Below are 16,405 nucleotides of genomic sequence, written 5' to 3'. Positions count from 1 at the left end.
GCCTTACCTGCCGGGCGGCGGGGCGTGGGAGGCGGGCCGGGCCGGGGCGCTGCTTGCCGGGGCTGGTCCCGTCCTGCTCCCGCGCCCCCCCCGCGGCTCCTGCGGCTGCTCCGGCTCCTGCCGGCCGCGTGAGGAGGAGGCTGCTCCGCCCGGGCGCCGCGCCGCTGCTCGGAGGGTCGCAATGCAGTGCGGGGCGGGCGGCGGAGGCGGCGGCGGCGGCGGGCAGACGGGGCTGCTGCGAGCGGCGCGGCGGGGCTCGGGCTAGCCGGGAGGCTCCGGACCGGCGGCGGCGGAGGGGGGCGCGAGCCTAGAGCGCGGTGGCTTCGCTTGGGGAAGGGCCGGCCCAGCAGACCCCGCCGACGCCGCGGGACTCGAGGAGGAGGCGGCGGAGGGAACGCGCCGCGCGGGCACCATGAAGTTGCTGCTGCCGTTGCTGCTGCTGCTGCTGCTCCGGCCGGGCCGAGGGGGCGCCCAGCCCTGCCCGCCGCCCTGCTCCTGCTCCGGCCCCAGCGTCGACTGCCACGGGCTGGCCCTGCGCTCCGTGCCCCGGAACCTGCCCCGCCACGCCGAGAGGCTGTAAGTGGCCCCGCCGAAGGAGGGAGGGAGGGAGGGAGCGGCGGGGAAGGGGGCTGCGGCTGCCCCTCGGAGAGCGACCCCGGCTCGGCTCGGCTGCGCTTAGCGGCTCCTCTCAGCGGGCTCTTTCCTCCTTCCTTCCCTCCCTCATCCCTCCTTCTCTCCTTCTCTCCTTTCTCTCTGTCATCCCTTTCTCTCTCCTCCTCTCTCTCCCCCCTTTCTTCCAACACCCCCCTCAGAGAGTAGGGTCTATCCCCCCCCCCCAACCCCACAGCCGCCGAAGAAGCGCGGCTCTCCCTTGCTGGCAGCCAGCGAAGCGCTCTGAGCAGCCGCTGCCTTCGCGCTGAATCGGGGGCTCGATCCCCCTCCCCTCCCGCCCGCTGCGACTCCTCTCGGGCTCCCCGGAGGAAGAGAAGGCTCCGGAGCCCCACTTAGTCCCGCTGCTGGGCTGCCCCTCTCCCCCCTGTATGCCCCCCCCTCGGTTGATGGCGGGATGGAGCTGGGCTCATCCCTCGTTTCTGCTCCGTTCCCTCCTTTCCCCGCTTCATTGAGAAAAAGAGCCTTTTCCCCAGAAAAAGAAAGAAATCCCGGGGAGATGAGATCGCTGGTAGAAAACTCCCGAGGGGGCTTTTGATGAAGAAGTGTCATTGGTAACCCTTCAGTCTGGAAGGAGGATCCAACTCCCAGCCGAGGAGCCACTTCAGCCCTTCCTTAAATAGCATTTTATAGTTTTAATGTAGTTATTTAATGCAGTCATTGTCACCTGAAGGCCCTGAAGGTTTAATCGTGCAAGGAGGCCCTGGGGTGAGGGAGACACCTCCCTCCGAAAGGGAAAACGGCAAACTGGCTTCTTCAAAATCAGTTGGAATTCTTTCTTAGCAGCAATCCAGCAATTATGAAAAGCACGTTGAGTGATTTTTAAAACAGGTCCTGCTGCTTTTGTAGATTTTTATTTCAGCAGTTGGGAGAAAATGGGAAATAGGTGGAAAATTCTTTTTTTCGGGGGGGGGGGAGTGAGAGGGAAAACCTAAAAGTGACTTATAATCTCTCCCCGTGTGGATCCCTTGTGGTTTGTATAGTTCCAATTCCCCTTAAAGGAGTGCACTAATTATCCCGTTTCCTTTCCTTAAACAATACTCCATAAATTTCAAGATTACTTTCCATATAAAGTTATTTCTCAATAATATACCGCAAAGGGGATAGGACCATTTTATTTATTACTGACAAAATAGGCTGAGCTGAATTTTTGCCCACAAAAGAGAAACTTTTCCATGACTGTTCAATTCTGTTTGTATATTACAATTGCAGCAGATTTTCTAAGACTTAACTCGGGCAGCCTTTTTAACAGAAGTTCATAGTTATTAAAACTATGTCACTTTACCTCCATCAATAGAAGTATTAATTTAACAGCATAGGTGTTATATGTATATGTATATATATACATGATTGAAACTCTTCTGCTTTCTCTATATTCCAAAATTGTCTTCCTCAATCCTATCCTACAAATTCCCTCTTGATTTTGTTTAATCTGTTATATAACCATATTCCTGTAAGAAAACAACTGTGTAGAAACCTAAACAAAAGTTAGTAACCGTAACTATTCATGTCCCGAGAAGTCAAATGATTGAAAATAGTCCTTGGAATGACTGCTTTTCAGTAAATGAGAGCAAAGCAAAACTTTTCTGATTATATTTTGGTTTTTTTAGAGAATTGCTACTTAAACTTTTCATGAATGTTCGCAAAAATTAGCATAGGTACTAATGTTCAGGTACGCCACAAATCATTTCTAGCTTATTAGAAAAAAATAAGCATGGCTAAGTTTATGGGGTGTCTAATTTTACTGCTGGTGTGTTTTTCTTAGGGATCTTAATGGAAATAATATCACAAGGATTACAAAAACGGATTTTGCTGGTCTTAGACATCTTCGTGTTCTGTAAGTTTTTCTTGAATTTTATTACTGAACTTCAGTCCTATGCAAAATAGTTTTTTCAATGAACAGGACTCTTTTTTTAAAAAAATTAATTAACGTTTCAAATAACAGCAGCTATATTGTAAAAAAAAAAAAAAAGCAGTTGTAAGAGAACTTAAAATTTTGGAAGACTGCCATAATAGAAGTCTGGATTATAACCACTTGTGATTTTATATTACTGCTTGTAGTTATAAATATTGCAAAATATGTGAAATTTCAAAATTGAACGTGCTTTAGCAATCCACATGGGACAGAATATTTTGCAAAGCTAACCAATCAGAAAGTATTTTTTTTAAATGCGTTGAGCATTTGGGATAACTTAATTAAGTAAATAAATTTAACATGATGAAATTCAGCAAAGAGTAGCCATGGATTATTTTCTGGTTCAAATTAAATTTGTAACTAGTTATTGGGTTCTTGAAAAACTCCTGCTTTAGGTGATACATTTGGTTGGGTGGTGGGAGGTTGTGTATGTGTTGGGATTGTGCCTGTGTATTTGATCTGCTGTGAAGAGTAATTCTCACTAGTAACAGTTCTATGCTAAGGCTTAACTGTAACTAATTTGTCCAATTTTAATCTATCCTTCTGTGAATGAAAAGTTTCAAACTTTGGAGAGACATTGTTTCTATGACTCTTCCAGTTGTAAAAAAAAAAAAACCCATGTTTTGTGTTTTTACAATGTACTTTCATTAAAGAGGAGCTTCATAGATTTGGCTCGGTATATATTTCTACATTTTGTCGTTAAACAGTACCTTTTTCTTTTTGTAGTTAAGACATATATTTTCCTCACCTCTGACCCCTGAATTTCTTAAACTGGCTTAAGCTCTCTCTCTCTCTCTCTCCCTCTCCCTCTCTCTCTCTCTCTCTCTCTCAAGAATGGAGAATTTGGTTTCTGTCTAAGTGACACTGCAATATCATGTGACAGGCTTAACACATTAAATTGGATGGAAAGTTAAGAATAGAGTGAGAATTGCAGAGTTAATAAGGAGAGGAGACTGTAAGAGTATCCACTGCCAAGTATTGTAATAATTGGTGCTAATCACTGTTTGATTGCTGGAGTTTCAAAGCATTTTATTCTGCATTTCAGTCAACTCATGGAAAACAAGATTACTACAATTGAGAGAGGAGCATTTCAAGACTTAAAAGAGTTGGAGAGACTGTAAGTTTTTTTTAAAAAAATAATTTTTAATCTAGAAAGCAAGTTGATGCTGCTTCCTTCCTTCCCTTTTTTTGCTTCTCTGGTTAATCCACATGGATTATTTATTGAGGAAAGCAGTGCAGTATAATGTTTGCTTGCCAGCAAGTATGGCTGTAAATGTGAATTCCATTCTTTGAAAGAAAAATATATATTTGTAAGAGAGACTTACTTGGCGGTTTGACTTGCAAACAATCAAAAGGCACGAGAACATTTTTTCTGCAGAAATCACTTCTGTTAAACGGCATACTCTAACCATCGTATATGTTGATATACCCTGTTGATTTGTTTATTCGGGTCAGAAGCCTCTCAGTTAAAATAAGGTCTACATACGTGTTGTTGTCTGCATGTCACCACAATTGCAGAAGGCGGAAGCCACTGGGTGGCCCCATTTGTTCAGAGTGTCTCTGGATCTTGTTGTCCCCATGCACACAGTCTATTCAACCATGCCCATACTTCTCAGCTTTCGCCAGACTCAGGTGCCAGCTCCTCCATTGGTTCCATAAAGCATTGGTTCCTTGTACCTTTCCATATCCCTTGTCTTAAACAAAGTAAACGATGGGAGGAATTGAGGGGTCCTTGGTGGTCTCTGAGCTTGCTCGTTTTCTTGCAGACGTCTCATTACCCAAACTAGGTAACATCATCAGTGCTAGTGCATGGATGATGGATAAGATAAAGAACGGATGATGAATAAATATAGGACTAGCACTGATGGACCCTTCATGTCAACCCTGAGCTACAAATATTTTCCTTTATTAATTGAAGAATTGGAAGTAAGAACTTGTGAAGTGGTGTGATGAATTCAACTATTGTGTAAAAGGGGGAAAAAGATCAAAAAGGGATCAATTTTAAGTAAATCATATTTGCACTGAATTGGATATCAACAAAACAGGAAGATGTTTAGTTTGAGTAATTAGTTGGTGGTAAAACACTGGGAGATTTATCCTGTTCCTTTAAGTGTTTACTTGCACATTCCTTAGCTAACCTCTCTGAAAGTTGCACTTTGGGTGTGCAGATATTGATTTTGGTAGAATTTAAGCTTTAGGATTTAAGTATGGAAAAGTATTTCCATATGTGTCCATAGTTGTGTGCTTTGCTTACATTCCCACCATTTTAAAACAACACTTTATTAGTTGTGCAAACATTATTTTGTCTTTGTTCTTGTTTTTTTTTAAAAAAATACTGTATATGGATGCAGTTTTTTTCCTCTGTTCCACTTTTCTCATGTTAGAAGGGCCTTTTAGGGGTTATTACTCAAAAGACAGAGTGCATTAGGTCACCCTTGGAGGAAGAGTTTAAATAGTGATGAACAGGTTGATTTTTGTGTTTAGTTGCAAAGAAAGAATATTTGTATTGAGAAAGATATTTGTACTGAGACCAATCCTTTGAGATTTGTCATCTGCCTTTATAAGCGTGGATAAAAATAAAGCTTAGATACAAATTTCTCTTTGTAATTGTATGGAGATCCTTCTTATAGCTTTCCTCTTACAGAACTAGACAGACGGACAGACATGTAACCTTTGAGTCAAGCTGGAATCCTGTCTAACAAATGCCTGCAATTTTCTTTGCAAGATCTCAGGAGTGGCTTGCCATTGCCTGCTTCCTAGGGCTGAGAGAGAGGGACTGGCCCAAAGTCACAAAATGTTGCTTAAAAAGGGACTAAAACTCACGGTTTCTCAATTCCTAGCTTAATGCCTTAACCACTAGACCAAATTTACTCTCAAGGAAATTATCTTTTATTTGTTTCTAAAAATGTAACATCTCCACCGTAGCAGTTGATACAGGAGACGCCTAGTTGAGGACTGAGGTAGGTGACCACAGGTGAATTTTACAACTTATAGGTCGCGTAGCTCCATTTTGAACACTCAAAGCAAATAACTGTTGGTTGGCACCCATACAAAACTTTTAACGCAAACATTTTCTTGGGTACGATATTAAATAAGTCCTTTCATACTCTTACAAGATTTTGATCTCATAATGCCAAGTAACAAAATTGCACGTCATGAAATGTGTTCCAAAATATTGTTCTAAGATATTTAATATTTTATTTTTTTTACCCTTTTTGGATATAGTCATGGATGCTAAGACTGAATTGTTTCAGAAGGGAAAAATAATTTGGAGTGGAAGTTCATGCAGGCCAAAATTCTTGGAACTGGCTAGCTACTGGCAGGCAGCAAGTTAAGAATAAAATGTGACTTTTTTGTTTTGACAATTTCCATGTTGGTCTGATAGAAGCTGCTGATAATAGATTCTCCTTTTTAAGGTATGATGTCCAAGGGTTGTTTTTTGATTTTGATCTGTTCAGTTGATTAATACTGAATACAAAGTATCTGGCTAGGATGTTTTGCAGTTTTGATAATGGGTTTCCTATTCATTTCAGGGAAGAGGGTTTTAAGATAAGGTTTGGTTTCTGGCAGGTTGGCCTGTATAGCCGTTTTTACATTGTGTTTTTCTTAAGCAGTAAAATAAAGTATACCATTGTAACAACATAACAAAATGGCCAATTCCATCTTTCAGGTCAATCAATATGGTAACTGCTGGAATTTTATACTACTTGGGCAGGGAAGGAACTCACATGTCGAAGTGCTATGATGGACAGACATAAATATTGTGTAGAGAATCTGAAAGAAAAGATTATCTTGAGAGCAAGAAATTGGTTGTCCCACAAATATGTCCAACTATTGTTAGATTCCTGGCTACATTAAGATAACAAAAATGCTCACTTCATTCAGTTCATAGACCCACGAAATGAGAAGGAGTGAACATTTTTGTTACCTTAATGTAGCCAGGAACCTGACAATAGTTGGGCATCTCTGATTTCCCCTTTTTCAATAAGCATTCCGTGTTGAAAAACATTGTGCTTAGGAGTTGCTACAGTAGTTGAACCTGTGAAGGCTGCTTGTGCACAAAGTGTGATGATGGTTATTAGCTTGGTTGACTGTGGTTTTAATGGAACTTGGATGAAGCCCAGCATGTCTTCCCACCGAAATCAGATCAGTCTTGTCATTCTTTGTCATCTTGAGACACTTCTTAGACAGTTGAGTAACAGCATAGTTTAATAGCATCAATGCAGAATTGGAACAGAAGGTTATCTCCCCCTGCCACTGATGTGTACATCACAATATTCTGTGTACAAATACACACATAGGTGTATTAAACGCAGTGGTGAAATTCAATTTGTTTTTACTACCGGTTCTGTGGGTGTGGCTTGGTTGGCGTGGCAGGGGAAGGATACTGCAAAATCTCCATTCCCTCCCCACTCCAGGGAAAGGATACTGCAGAATCTCCACTCCTTCCACACTCCAGGGGAAGGATACTGCAAAATCACCATTCCCTCCACACTCCAGGGGAAGGATACTGTAAAATCTCCATTCCCTCCCCACTCCAGGGGAAGGATACTGTACATTCCCCATTCCCTCCACACTCCAGGGGAAGGATACTGCAAAGTCCCCACTCCCTCCCCACTCTAATGGAAGGATACTGTAAATTCCCCACTCCCTCCCCACTCCAGGGGAAGGATACTGCAAATTCTCCACTCCTTCCACACTCCAGTGGAAGGATACTGTAAAATCCCCATTCCCTTCACACTTCAGGGGAAGGATACTGTAAAATCCCCATTCCCTCCCCACTCCAGAGGAAGGATAGTGTAATTTCCCCACTCGCTCCCCACTCCAGGGGAAGGATACTGCAAATTCTCCACTCCTTCCACACTCCAGGGGAAGGATACTGTAAAATCCCCATTCCCTCCCCACTCCAGAGGAAGGATAGTGTACATTCCCCATTCCCTCCACACTCCAGGGGAAGGATACTGCAAAGTCCCCACTCCCTCCCCACTCCAATGGAAGGATACTGTAAATTCCCCACTCCCTCCTCACTCCAGGGGAAGGATACTGCAAATTCTCCACTCCTTCCACACTCCAGGGGAAGGATACTGTAAAATCCCCATTCCCTTCACACTTCAGGGGAAGGATACTGTAAAATCCCCATTCCCTCCCCACTCCAGAGGAAGGATAGTGTAAATTCCCCACTCGCTCCCCACTCCAGGGGAAGGATACTGCAAATTCTCCACTCCTTCCACACTCCAGGGGAAGGATACTGTAAAATCCCCATTCCCTCCCCACTCCAGAGGAAGGATAGTGTAAAATCCCCATTCCCTCCCCACTCCAGAGGAAGGATAGTGTAAAATCCCCATTCCCTCCCCACTCCAGGGGAAGGATACTGTAAAATCTCCATTCCCTTCACACTCCAGGGGAAGGATACTGTAAAATCCCCACTCCCTCCACACTCCAGGGGAAGGATACTGCAAAATCCCCACTCCCTCCCCACTCCAGTGGAAGGATACTGTAAATTCCCCACTCCCTCCCCACTCCAGAGGAAGGATACTGCAAATTCTCCACTCCTTCCCTACTCCTTATTTTTGGGGAGTCTTACTATATTTGAGGTGCAGAAGGCAGCGAGTGTGGTCACCTCATGGCTGCTGCTGTGTTGCAATAGGTTCTGGGGAGAGATTATTTTCAGGGGAGGGATTATTTTAGCACATGTGCTCAAAAGCCCGATTGGTCTTATTATCCGGGGAGGACTTATTTTCAGGGAAACAGGGTATTTGGAGCTAGGTTTTTCTCTAAAGGAAACAAAATCTACTCCTCCATTCTGGATACTTCATAAAAAGTGGCCAATGATACAGAAAAAGACTTTGCACCTTCCTTCTGGCAGGCATATTCCTTGACTTGCCCAGGTGTCCTTCAGGAAGTCTCCCAGCCGTCATTCCCTGCTCTTCGCTCCAGAGTTCAGCCAAGTTCAGCTAAACAGGCCGTCTCCTGGTGCATTGCAACTGAGATAGCCATCCTCAACTGGCACAGGTGATTGGAAGACTGTCTCCTCTCATGGCTACCACCAGGGTCTCTGTCTCCACTAATGCTGATCCCTGGCATTTTGATCTTCTGAATGTGGGCCACTCCTGAAGATATGGGCAAGTCCCAGAGAGCCCTGGGGAAGGAGGCCCAAACTGACCAAGAGGAGGGGTCAAGCTGTTTTCCAAGGCACCGGAAGGCCAGGCAAGGAATAATGGATGGAAAATGATCAGGGAGAGATTCAACCTGGAAATAAGAGGAATTTTCTGACAGTGAGAACACTCAAACAATGAACAGAAGTTGACTTCAGAAGTTGTGGGAGCTTCATCCCTGGAAGCTTTCAAGAAGAGACTGGACTGCCCTCTGTCAAAAATGGTGTAGGTCTCCTGCTTGGGTGGGAGATTGAACTAGATGACCTACAAGGTCCCTTCCAGCTCTGTTAATCTGTCTCTGTATCTGAACAAAGATTTGGCATCCAAAGTGCTTCAGGTTCATAACCCTCCAACCTCTGCCTTCCAGAGAAGGACTCTTGCTGGCTAATATAACAGAGACTGTAAGATATGGATTGACACGATTGCTCTGCCTTTAGGTAATTATCTGGCTTGCTACACCCAGGATCTCTTTCCTTGTGTCTGTATTTTCAGTAGGTTGACTCACTGTTGATGGTTGGTCCATGTTGAGTTTTGTTACCTTCTGCCCTTCCCAAACTTTTCTCCTACATACACACACACACAGAAACAGACACACACACACACAGAGAGAGAGAGACAGACAAACCCTCCTTGTTATTGTTCAGTTGAACAAAGAATGCACAGGGAACTTTTCCTCCTCCCCCATGTTTAAGAGGGCCGCCTGCTTGCAAGGACGAGAGCCCGATTCAGCCCCATCCCTTTGTGAGTATTGGATGGCTTTCTGGTTGCTATGGAGAGAGAAAAGGCATAGTAATACACAGCGGGTAACAGTTTCAGCACCACAAAGCTGTCTGGGTTCATTTGGGTACCTGGGAGAAGGTGCCATCTGTTAAATGGGGGTTTGGTTTGTCTCAGAGCTGGCATGCGTAGCCACGGAGGTGATTGAGAGAATGTCTCTTGATTTACTACGTGGGGCTGCTGGAAATAAGCGAGTGGCTCCTCCTTGAGTAAAATTCCCACTCTTGGATTCTGCAAAAAAAGAACTCATGGCACCTTTGGCCCTGTCAGCGGAGCCCCTGCCTTTCTCCTCCTCCTCTGTGGGTGTGGGTTTCAAGGCAGCTTTTAATTGCTGGCGACTCCAGGAACGACCCTTCTTGGTCAACCTTTTGCGATGCGGCTTCCCTTCGGCTTCTTCCTGGGCCTGAAGGAGAGAGAGACTGAAGTGGCCCAAAGCCCCCCCTGCAGGCTCCGTGCTTAGGGCTGGATTAGAACTCGTGGTCACCCATGATCTGCTCTACGAACCTTGTTTGTTTTTTTAAAAAAATCAAAATGTATTAGGGATTGTTTCTCTTTTCCTAAATCAAATTAAATCATTGTAAAGTGTGAATCGACCAAGGAAATGCACGTAAAATCGAAGGCTGCCTTGTCACGTCATGTTTGCCAGTGTTATGTTTGCAAAATAGAAGAGGAGGAACAAGCTCTGTGGGTTAGAATGAGCCCTCCCCTCCCCCCTGGGTCCTATTAAGGGAGCTGACTCCATATGAGCCAAGTGGGGCTTCGTAGCCCTTCCGGAAGAACTGCTCGGTCCATGTTTTTTCCTACGCCAGCAAATGCCAGGCGTAGATCATGAGCTGCTCTGTTGGATTAAGACTGGAACACGAATATGCCTCCAAGGGCCCTAAAGGGGTGTTTTAGTGGCTGCAGAACGTAACATGAAAGTAGCATCTGTCCGTACATCCATCCATCCATCCATCCATCCATCCATCCATCCATCCATCCATGCATACATACACATGTTGTTGTTGTGAAGTTGTGTCCAACCCATTGCGACCCCATGGACCACGTTCCTCCAGGCCTTCCTGTCCTCTCCCATCCCATTTAAATAAATAAAAATCCTCTGGAGTCCATTGAAGCTCACGCCTTCTGCTTCGGTGACTCCATCCAGCCACCTCCTTCTCTGCCATCCCCTTCTTCTTCTCTTGCCCTCCATCGTTCCCAGCATGAGGCTCTTCTCCAGGGAGTCCTTCTTCCTTCTCATTAGGTGGCCAAAGTCTTTGAGTTTCCTCTTCAGGATCTGGCCTTCTAAAGAGCAGCCAGGGTTGATCTCCTCTAGGACTGACCAGTTGGATGGCCTTGCAGTCCAAGGGACTCAATGCAGGAGTCTTCTTCTCCAGCCATCAGAGTTCAAAGGCCTCCATTCTTTGGCGCTCAGCCTTCCTTGTGGTCCAGCTTTCACAGGTTGCAACTGGGAAAACCAGAGCCTTGACTAGACACACTTTTGTTGGCAGGGGGATGTCTCTGCTCTTTAGGATGCTGTCTAGATTTGCCATTGCTTTCCTCCCCAGGAGCAAGCCTCTTTTAATTCCTTGGCTGCAGTCCCCCATCTGCGATGATCTTGGAGCCCAGGAAAATAAAATCTTTCACTCCCTCCATTTCTTCCCCATCTATTTGCCAGGAATTGAGGGCCGAATGCCATGATCTTAGTTTCCCTAATGTTGAGTTTCAAGCCACCTTTTGCCCTCTCCTCCTTCACCCGCATCAAGAGGCTCTTTAGTTCCTCTTCTCTTTCTGCCATTAGATAAATCCTAACCTATTCCTATACCTATACGTAAGCTCCTCAACTTACAACTTTCATTTAATGACTGTTCACAGCCCTGAAAAAAATGACTTTATAACCCTTTTTCACATTTATGACTGTGCAGCCTCCCCATGGTCATGTGATCAAAATCCAGGCGCTTGGCAACTGACTCCTATTTATGACAGTCCCAGGGGTGTCTCCATTTGCAACCTTCTGACAAACAAAGTCAGCTTCACCTTACAACCTTGTTACTAACTTAACAACTGCAGTGATTCACTTAACAACTGTGGATTATAAATGAGGCAAAGTTCACTTGGCAGATGTCTCACTTAGCAACATAAATTTTGGTCTCAGTTGTGGTCGTAAGTCGAGGACCACTTGTATGAACTCTCAAATTAGGGACACAAAATCCACAGGACTCTAGATGGCAGCAAAAAGATACGGAAAAGGCTAATTAACTGCTGCCCTCTGGTGGCTACCTAGATATTTGCAGCCCCAAAGCATAGGTGGTCCTTGACTTATCGGCTGTAATGGAGCCCACAATTTTTATCGTAACTCATGACCGTCGTAAAATAAGGCCCCTTTGGCTCCAGTGGAAATAAGGTGCCAGTGGATGAGCTGAATAACGACAATTAAAAATACTGGGAGAAGATTGTAAAATTTCTCTCAGATATTGTGCATATGTGCCGGTCATTATAACTTCTAACCAAGTTTGGTCTGTTGCCATGGAAATGCTTGCTAGGGACTAGGAAACTGATGGCCAGTATATCTAGCAGGTACCTTATTAAGAGATTTTAATAAACCAGACCAAATTTGTCACTTCAATTTGTTCTAGTAGTCACTAATTCAGCTTTTAAGAAGAACTCTCCGAGTGGGGAGCTCCTTGGTGCTCTCTGAACTTGGTTGTTTTCTTGAAGACATTTCATGACCCAACTAGGTAACATCATCAGTGGTAGTGACGATGGTCAGCACTGATGATGTTACCTAGTTGGGTCATGAAACGTCTTCAAGTTATAACCACAGTTCTCCTCCTCCTCCTCCTCCTCCTCCTCCTCTTCTCTACAAACCCCACTCCCTTCTAGCACTGATAATGTTACCTATTTGAGTCATGAAACATCTGCAAGAAAACCACACAAATGTCCAGAGAGAACCAAGGCGCTCCCTACTTGGATAGTTCTTCTTAAAAGCTGAATTAGTGCAAGAAAACAAGCAGACTCAAGGAGGCCCCTGGCCCTTCATGTCAACCCCAAGCTTCAAATATTCTCTTTTATTAGAACCATCAAACTCTTTTCATGAGTATCATTAATTATGAGTTTCTACTGGTTAGAATAACTTTTCAAAAGTGAACGCAGCTGTTACGTTTCTCCAAGAGTAGCACCCCTTGCTTTCTCGAAACGTCGTCTTCACGCAGGTTAGAAGTTTCTAAGATCAGGGAGAAAGGAGCAAGAGCCTGCAAAATACTTCGGCTTTTCAAATGGACAGACAGGCGTTTGGCATTTGCTCTGGAACAGGATTCATGAGTGCGTCAGTCATTTTTATTGATCCCATTCCACGCACACTCTTTGCATTTCAAAATGCTAAATAAATATTGACTTCAATTTTATACCCCCGTTCTTTTCGATTTAAGGGGGGGGGCAGAGAAGAAGAAAAATGAATACTTTGTGGTTGATGGTCTTAACCTGTTTATAAGAATTTGCCTGTAAACTGCCAACATTTGTATTTATCTATTTATTTTAGATTTGCTGTTTAATTGCAACAAGCAGTCATTGTTATCCCCTTTTTGGTGTGAAATACATAATATATGAAATAGACCTCTAAAGAGAAGACCATTTGAGCCTCCAGAAGGAGGTAGGCAGCATGGGGAGCAAATGAGGTTATATGCCATATATGTCCCAGAGATGCTTTTCCAAAAGGCACCTGGACGTTCTTGGTTTTTCTCTCTGAAAATGTTTCGCTTCTCATCCAAGAAGCTGCCTCAGTTCATGTTCTGACCGAGGCTTCCCAAGAGCCTGAAGGAAACTCCTGGTCCTGACAAAAAACCCCTTGTATTCATTGACTGTGAATTCTACTCCTTCACATCCAGCAAAGTCTTTCAAGGGAGGATTTACGGTCACAGACCTTCTCTGGCTTGGAGAGCTGACAGGCCAAGATCTGCAAAACCTGGCAAGGAGTCTCGGAGAGTCACAAATCAATTTAGCAAACTAATTGCCTCCTGCAAACTCCACTCCCCTTTCGCTCCTCTTTTATTCCCTCTGGGAGGGGGCCATTCACCGTCCACCTGTGGCCTTACTCCCAAGTCGACCCCTGTTCTTTAGCTGTTCCCTTCGTCTGGCAGTTCTGCGCATGCGCACACTGGAAACAGGCTCTAGCTGTTCTTCTGCCCCACTGATGTCTGACTCCGAAGGCAGCTGATAACTGTCAGACGGCCCTGGCCCCCTCTCTGCCTCCGACACAGAGCCCTCCTCAGAGCCTTCCCCAGACTCCAGGACTGGCCCAGGTTCCTCCCCAACCTCCTCACTGCCTGAATCTGCTGCCAGCTCCACTGACCGGCCACAACAGTTCAGAGAAATGAAATGTTTTCAAGGAAACTATTTTGAAGATCTAATAAACTTCAGACCTGAAGAAGTTTCTTGGATGAGAAGAGAAACGTTTTCAAGGAAAGCCCCAAGAAAGAAAGTCTTAAGTGCTTTTTTTGAAAAGAAAATTCAGAAAAATCATGACTTGGATGATTGAGATTCCATGTTAAAATCTATGAGAAGGCAAAAATCGAAGAGTAAACTACAAAAGCAGAATATGCATGCTGATACGGGAAGCTGTAAAATTATTTTGTATTGTTATGTTCTTTGTGTTTTTATCTGTTTGTATTTGTTTTTGTATTTTTTTCTTCATATTTTTTCCTTTTACTTTTTTTACTTGTGCTTTTTAAACTTGAAAATGTTCAATAAAAACTATTTTAAAAAAGAGAGAATCTCCATAGAGTTATACTGTGTGTCATATCATGTCAACATTCAGCTTGTGCAAGTATTAGATTCCTATCAGTTGCATGGCTGTCCCTTGATATGCTCACTGGGTGATATTGTGGCTTTTACCAGATGCCACCAAACACGGAGGCCCGATTCTGAGCTATCAGGCAAACTTGTATCTTGAATTAAGCTTTTAAATATTGGAAAGGCGAAAGCAGCAGTTTCCCACTTCGGCAGTTGATGTGGAATCATCTGAACTTACTTTGTACTCAAGGGCAGCACCCTGTGGATAAACCAGGCTTTGATATTTTGGAAAATCATCTTCTCCGTAGTTGTCTTTGTAAAATAAGGATTGTTCCTGCCAGACCAATTTGAGCCGATGAAAAACATTTCAAGTCATCCCTGAACTCCGTTGTCCAGTAAAGGGAGAAATAATCATATCTGCAGACTCCAAACTTGGTCTATAATGGAGCCGTAACGTGACTGTGTGGAGTCGAAAGTCGTCACCCCAATCCAATAAACCAACAATTGACACCTAATTAAGATAGAAGCTCGGTTTATTAGCTACAATTCACTTGGCTGTTGGCTTCAGACACCTGTTCAGGGGGTCAGTTGACAAGGAGAAAGAGACCTCACTGGATAACGTCAACTTCATGATCTCTCACTGCAATGCATCACAATATAGCTCTCTGTAGTTTTATGTAGAGTAGATGCTGAACACCAGGGGAATACACTATGGCAGGGGTCCCCAAACCTGGCCACTTTAAGACTTGTGGACTTCAACTCCCAGAATTCTCCAGCCCGCTATGAGAATTCTGGGAGTTGAAGTCCACAAGTCTTAAAGTTGCCAAGTTGAAGACCTCTGATCTAAGTGGCGAGATCACAGAGGAAGGGATTGCAAGAGAGTAAATTATGCTGCCTGGAGAATTCTGGGAGTTGAAGTCCACAAGTCTTAAAGTTGCCAAGTTTGAAGACATCTGATCTAAATGGAGAGATTGCAGGGGAAGGGATTACAACAGAGTAAATTATGCTGGCTGGAAAATTCTGGGAGTTGAAGTCCACAAGTCTTAAAGTGGCCAAGTTTGAAGGCCTCTGCACTATGGGACCAACTAACTCTACCCTTCAGCGTACGGGTCACAATTGCTAGCACTGCGGCTATAATGGTGTAGGAACAAAACCACGAGGGTGCAATTCTAATCCAGGCAAGTTTGGGTTTTTTTTAATTTTGAAGATAACTTGGTTAAGTAACTTGGCTCTAACTCAAGCTCCAGGAATTGAAAACTTTTGGTCCTTTTCCTGGTATCAGCGGTTCAAGATACTTGGAGAAAATTGATCAGAAGGGACCTTACATGGTGACACGGAGTCCTTGGGGTTCTCCTTGTCAAGTCAACTTGGTCTGTTGTGTGGATGCTTGGGTGGTTTAGGGGTGGGGAATTTTTGGTGGGTTGGGGTGTGTGTGGGGATTGTCGTGTGTATTGGGCTTGGTCTCTGGGTGTTACGTGAATTTCGTTGTATGGGTATACTGTGTAAATATGTACAATGACAATGAAGTATTCTTATTCTCTGAGCCTGTTTGTTTTCTTGCAGCTGTTTGAAATCTCCTGCTCTAAGTAGCATCTTCAGTGCCATGTTTCTCTGTTTCTATACCCTAGTTGGCCCTATCAGAGTTGATGGGGGGGCGTTTGCTTTCTCGGCCCTTCCTTGGTTAGACTTGGACTAGGTTTAGCTTAAGGGATGTGGTAGCTCAGTGGCTAAGGCACTGAGCTCATAGATCAGAAAGGTCGGCAGTTCACCTGTTTGAATCCCTAGCCCTGCGTAATGGAGTGAGCTCCCATGACTTGTCCCAGCTTCTGCCAACCTAGTAGTTCGAAAGCACGTTAAAAAATGCAAGTAGAAAAACAGGAGCCACCTTTGGTGGGAAGGGAACAGCGTTCCGTGCGGCTTTCGCGTTTAGTCATGCCGGCCACAGGACCATGGAGACGTCTTTGGACAGCGCTGGCTCTTCGGCTTTGAAATGGAGATGAGCATCGCCCCCTAGAGTCGGGAATGACTAGCACGTATGTGTGAGGGGAACCTTTGCCTTTGCCTTATAGGTTTAGCTTTGAAGATGTGTCGGGGGGTTTTGTTTGGGTTGTGTGCTGAGGCG

At 44.6% G+C, this 16,405-nt stretch overlaps 1 protein-coding gene across 4 annotated transcripts in view; it reads left to right on the top strand.

The window, feature by feature from the left end:
* The first annotated feature begins 275 nt into the window (after nt 1-275).
* The window catches only part of SLIT2 (slit guidance ligand 2), a 214,549-nt gene continuing 198,419 nt past the window's right edge, over nt 276-16,405 (top strand). For all 4 annotated transcript variants that reach the window (XM_081958929.1, XM_081958928.1, XM_081958931.1 and 1 more), the window contains exons 1-3: nt 276-576; nt 2,435-2,506; nt 3,630-3,701. In XM_081958929.1, the coding sequence (XP_081815055.1) occupies nt 413-576; nt 2,435-2,506; nt 3,630-3,701 (308 nt within the window). In that variant the 5' untranslated portion in view covers nt 276-412. The remainder of the gene's footprint in view (nt 577-2,434; nt 2,507-3,629; nt 3,702-16,405) is intronic.

Source organism: Natrix helvetica (assembly GCF_964273705.1).
Source record: "Natrix helvetica genome assembly, chromosome: 7".
Taxonomy (NCBI): domain Eukaryota; kingdom Metazoa; phylum Chordata; class Lepidosauria; order Squamata; family Natricidae; genus Natrix; species Natrix helvetica.
This window is presented reverse-complemented; position numbering and strand designations above follow the sequence as displayed.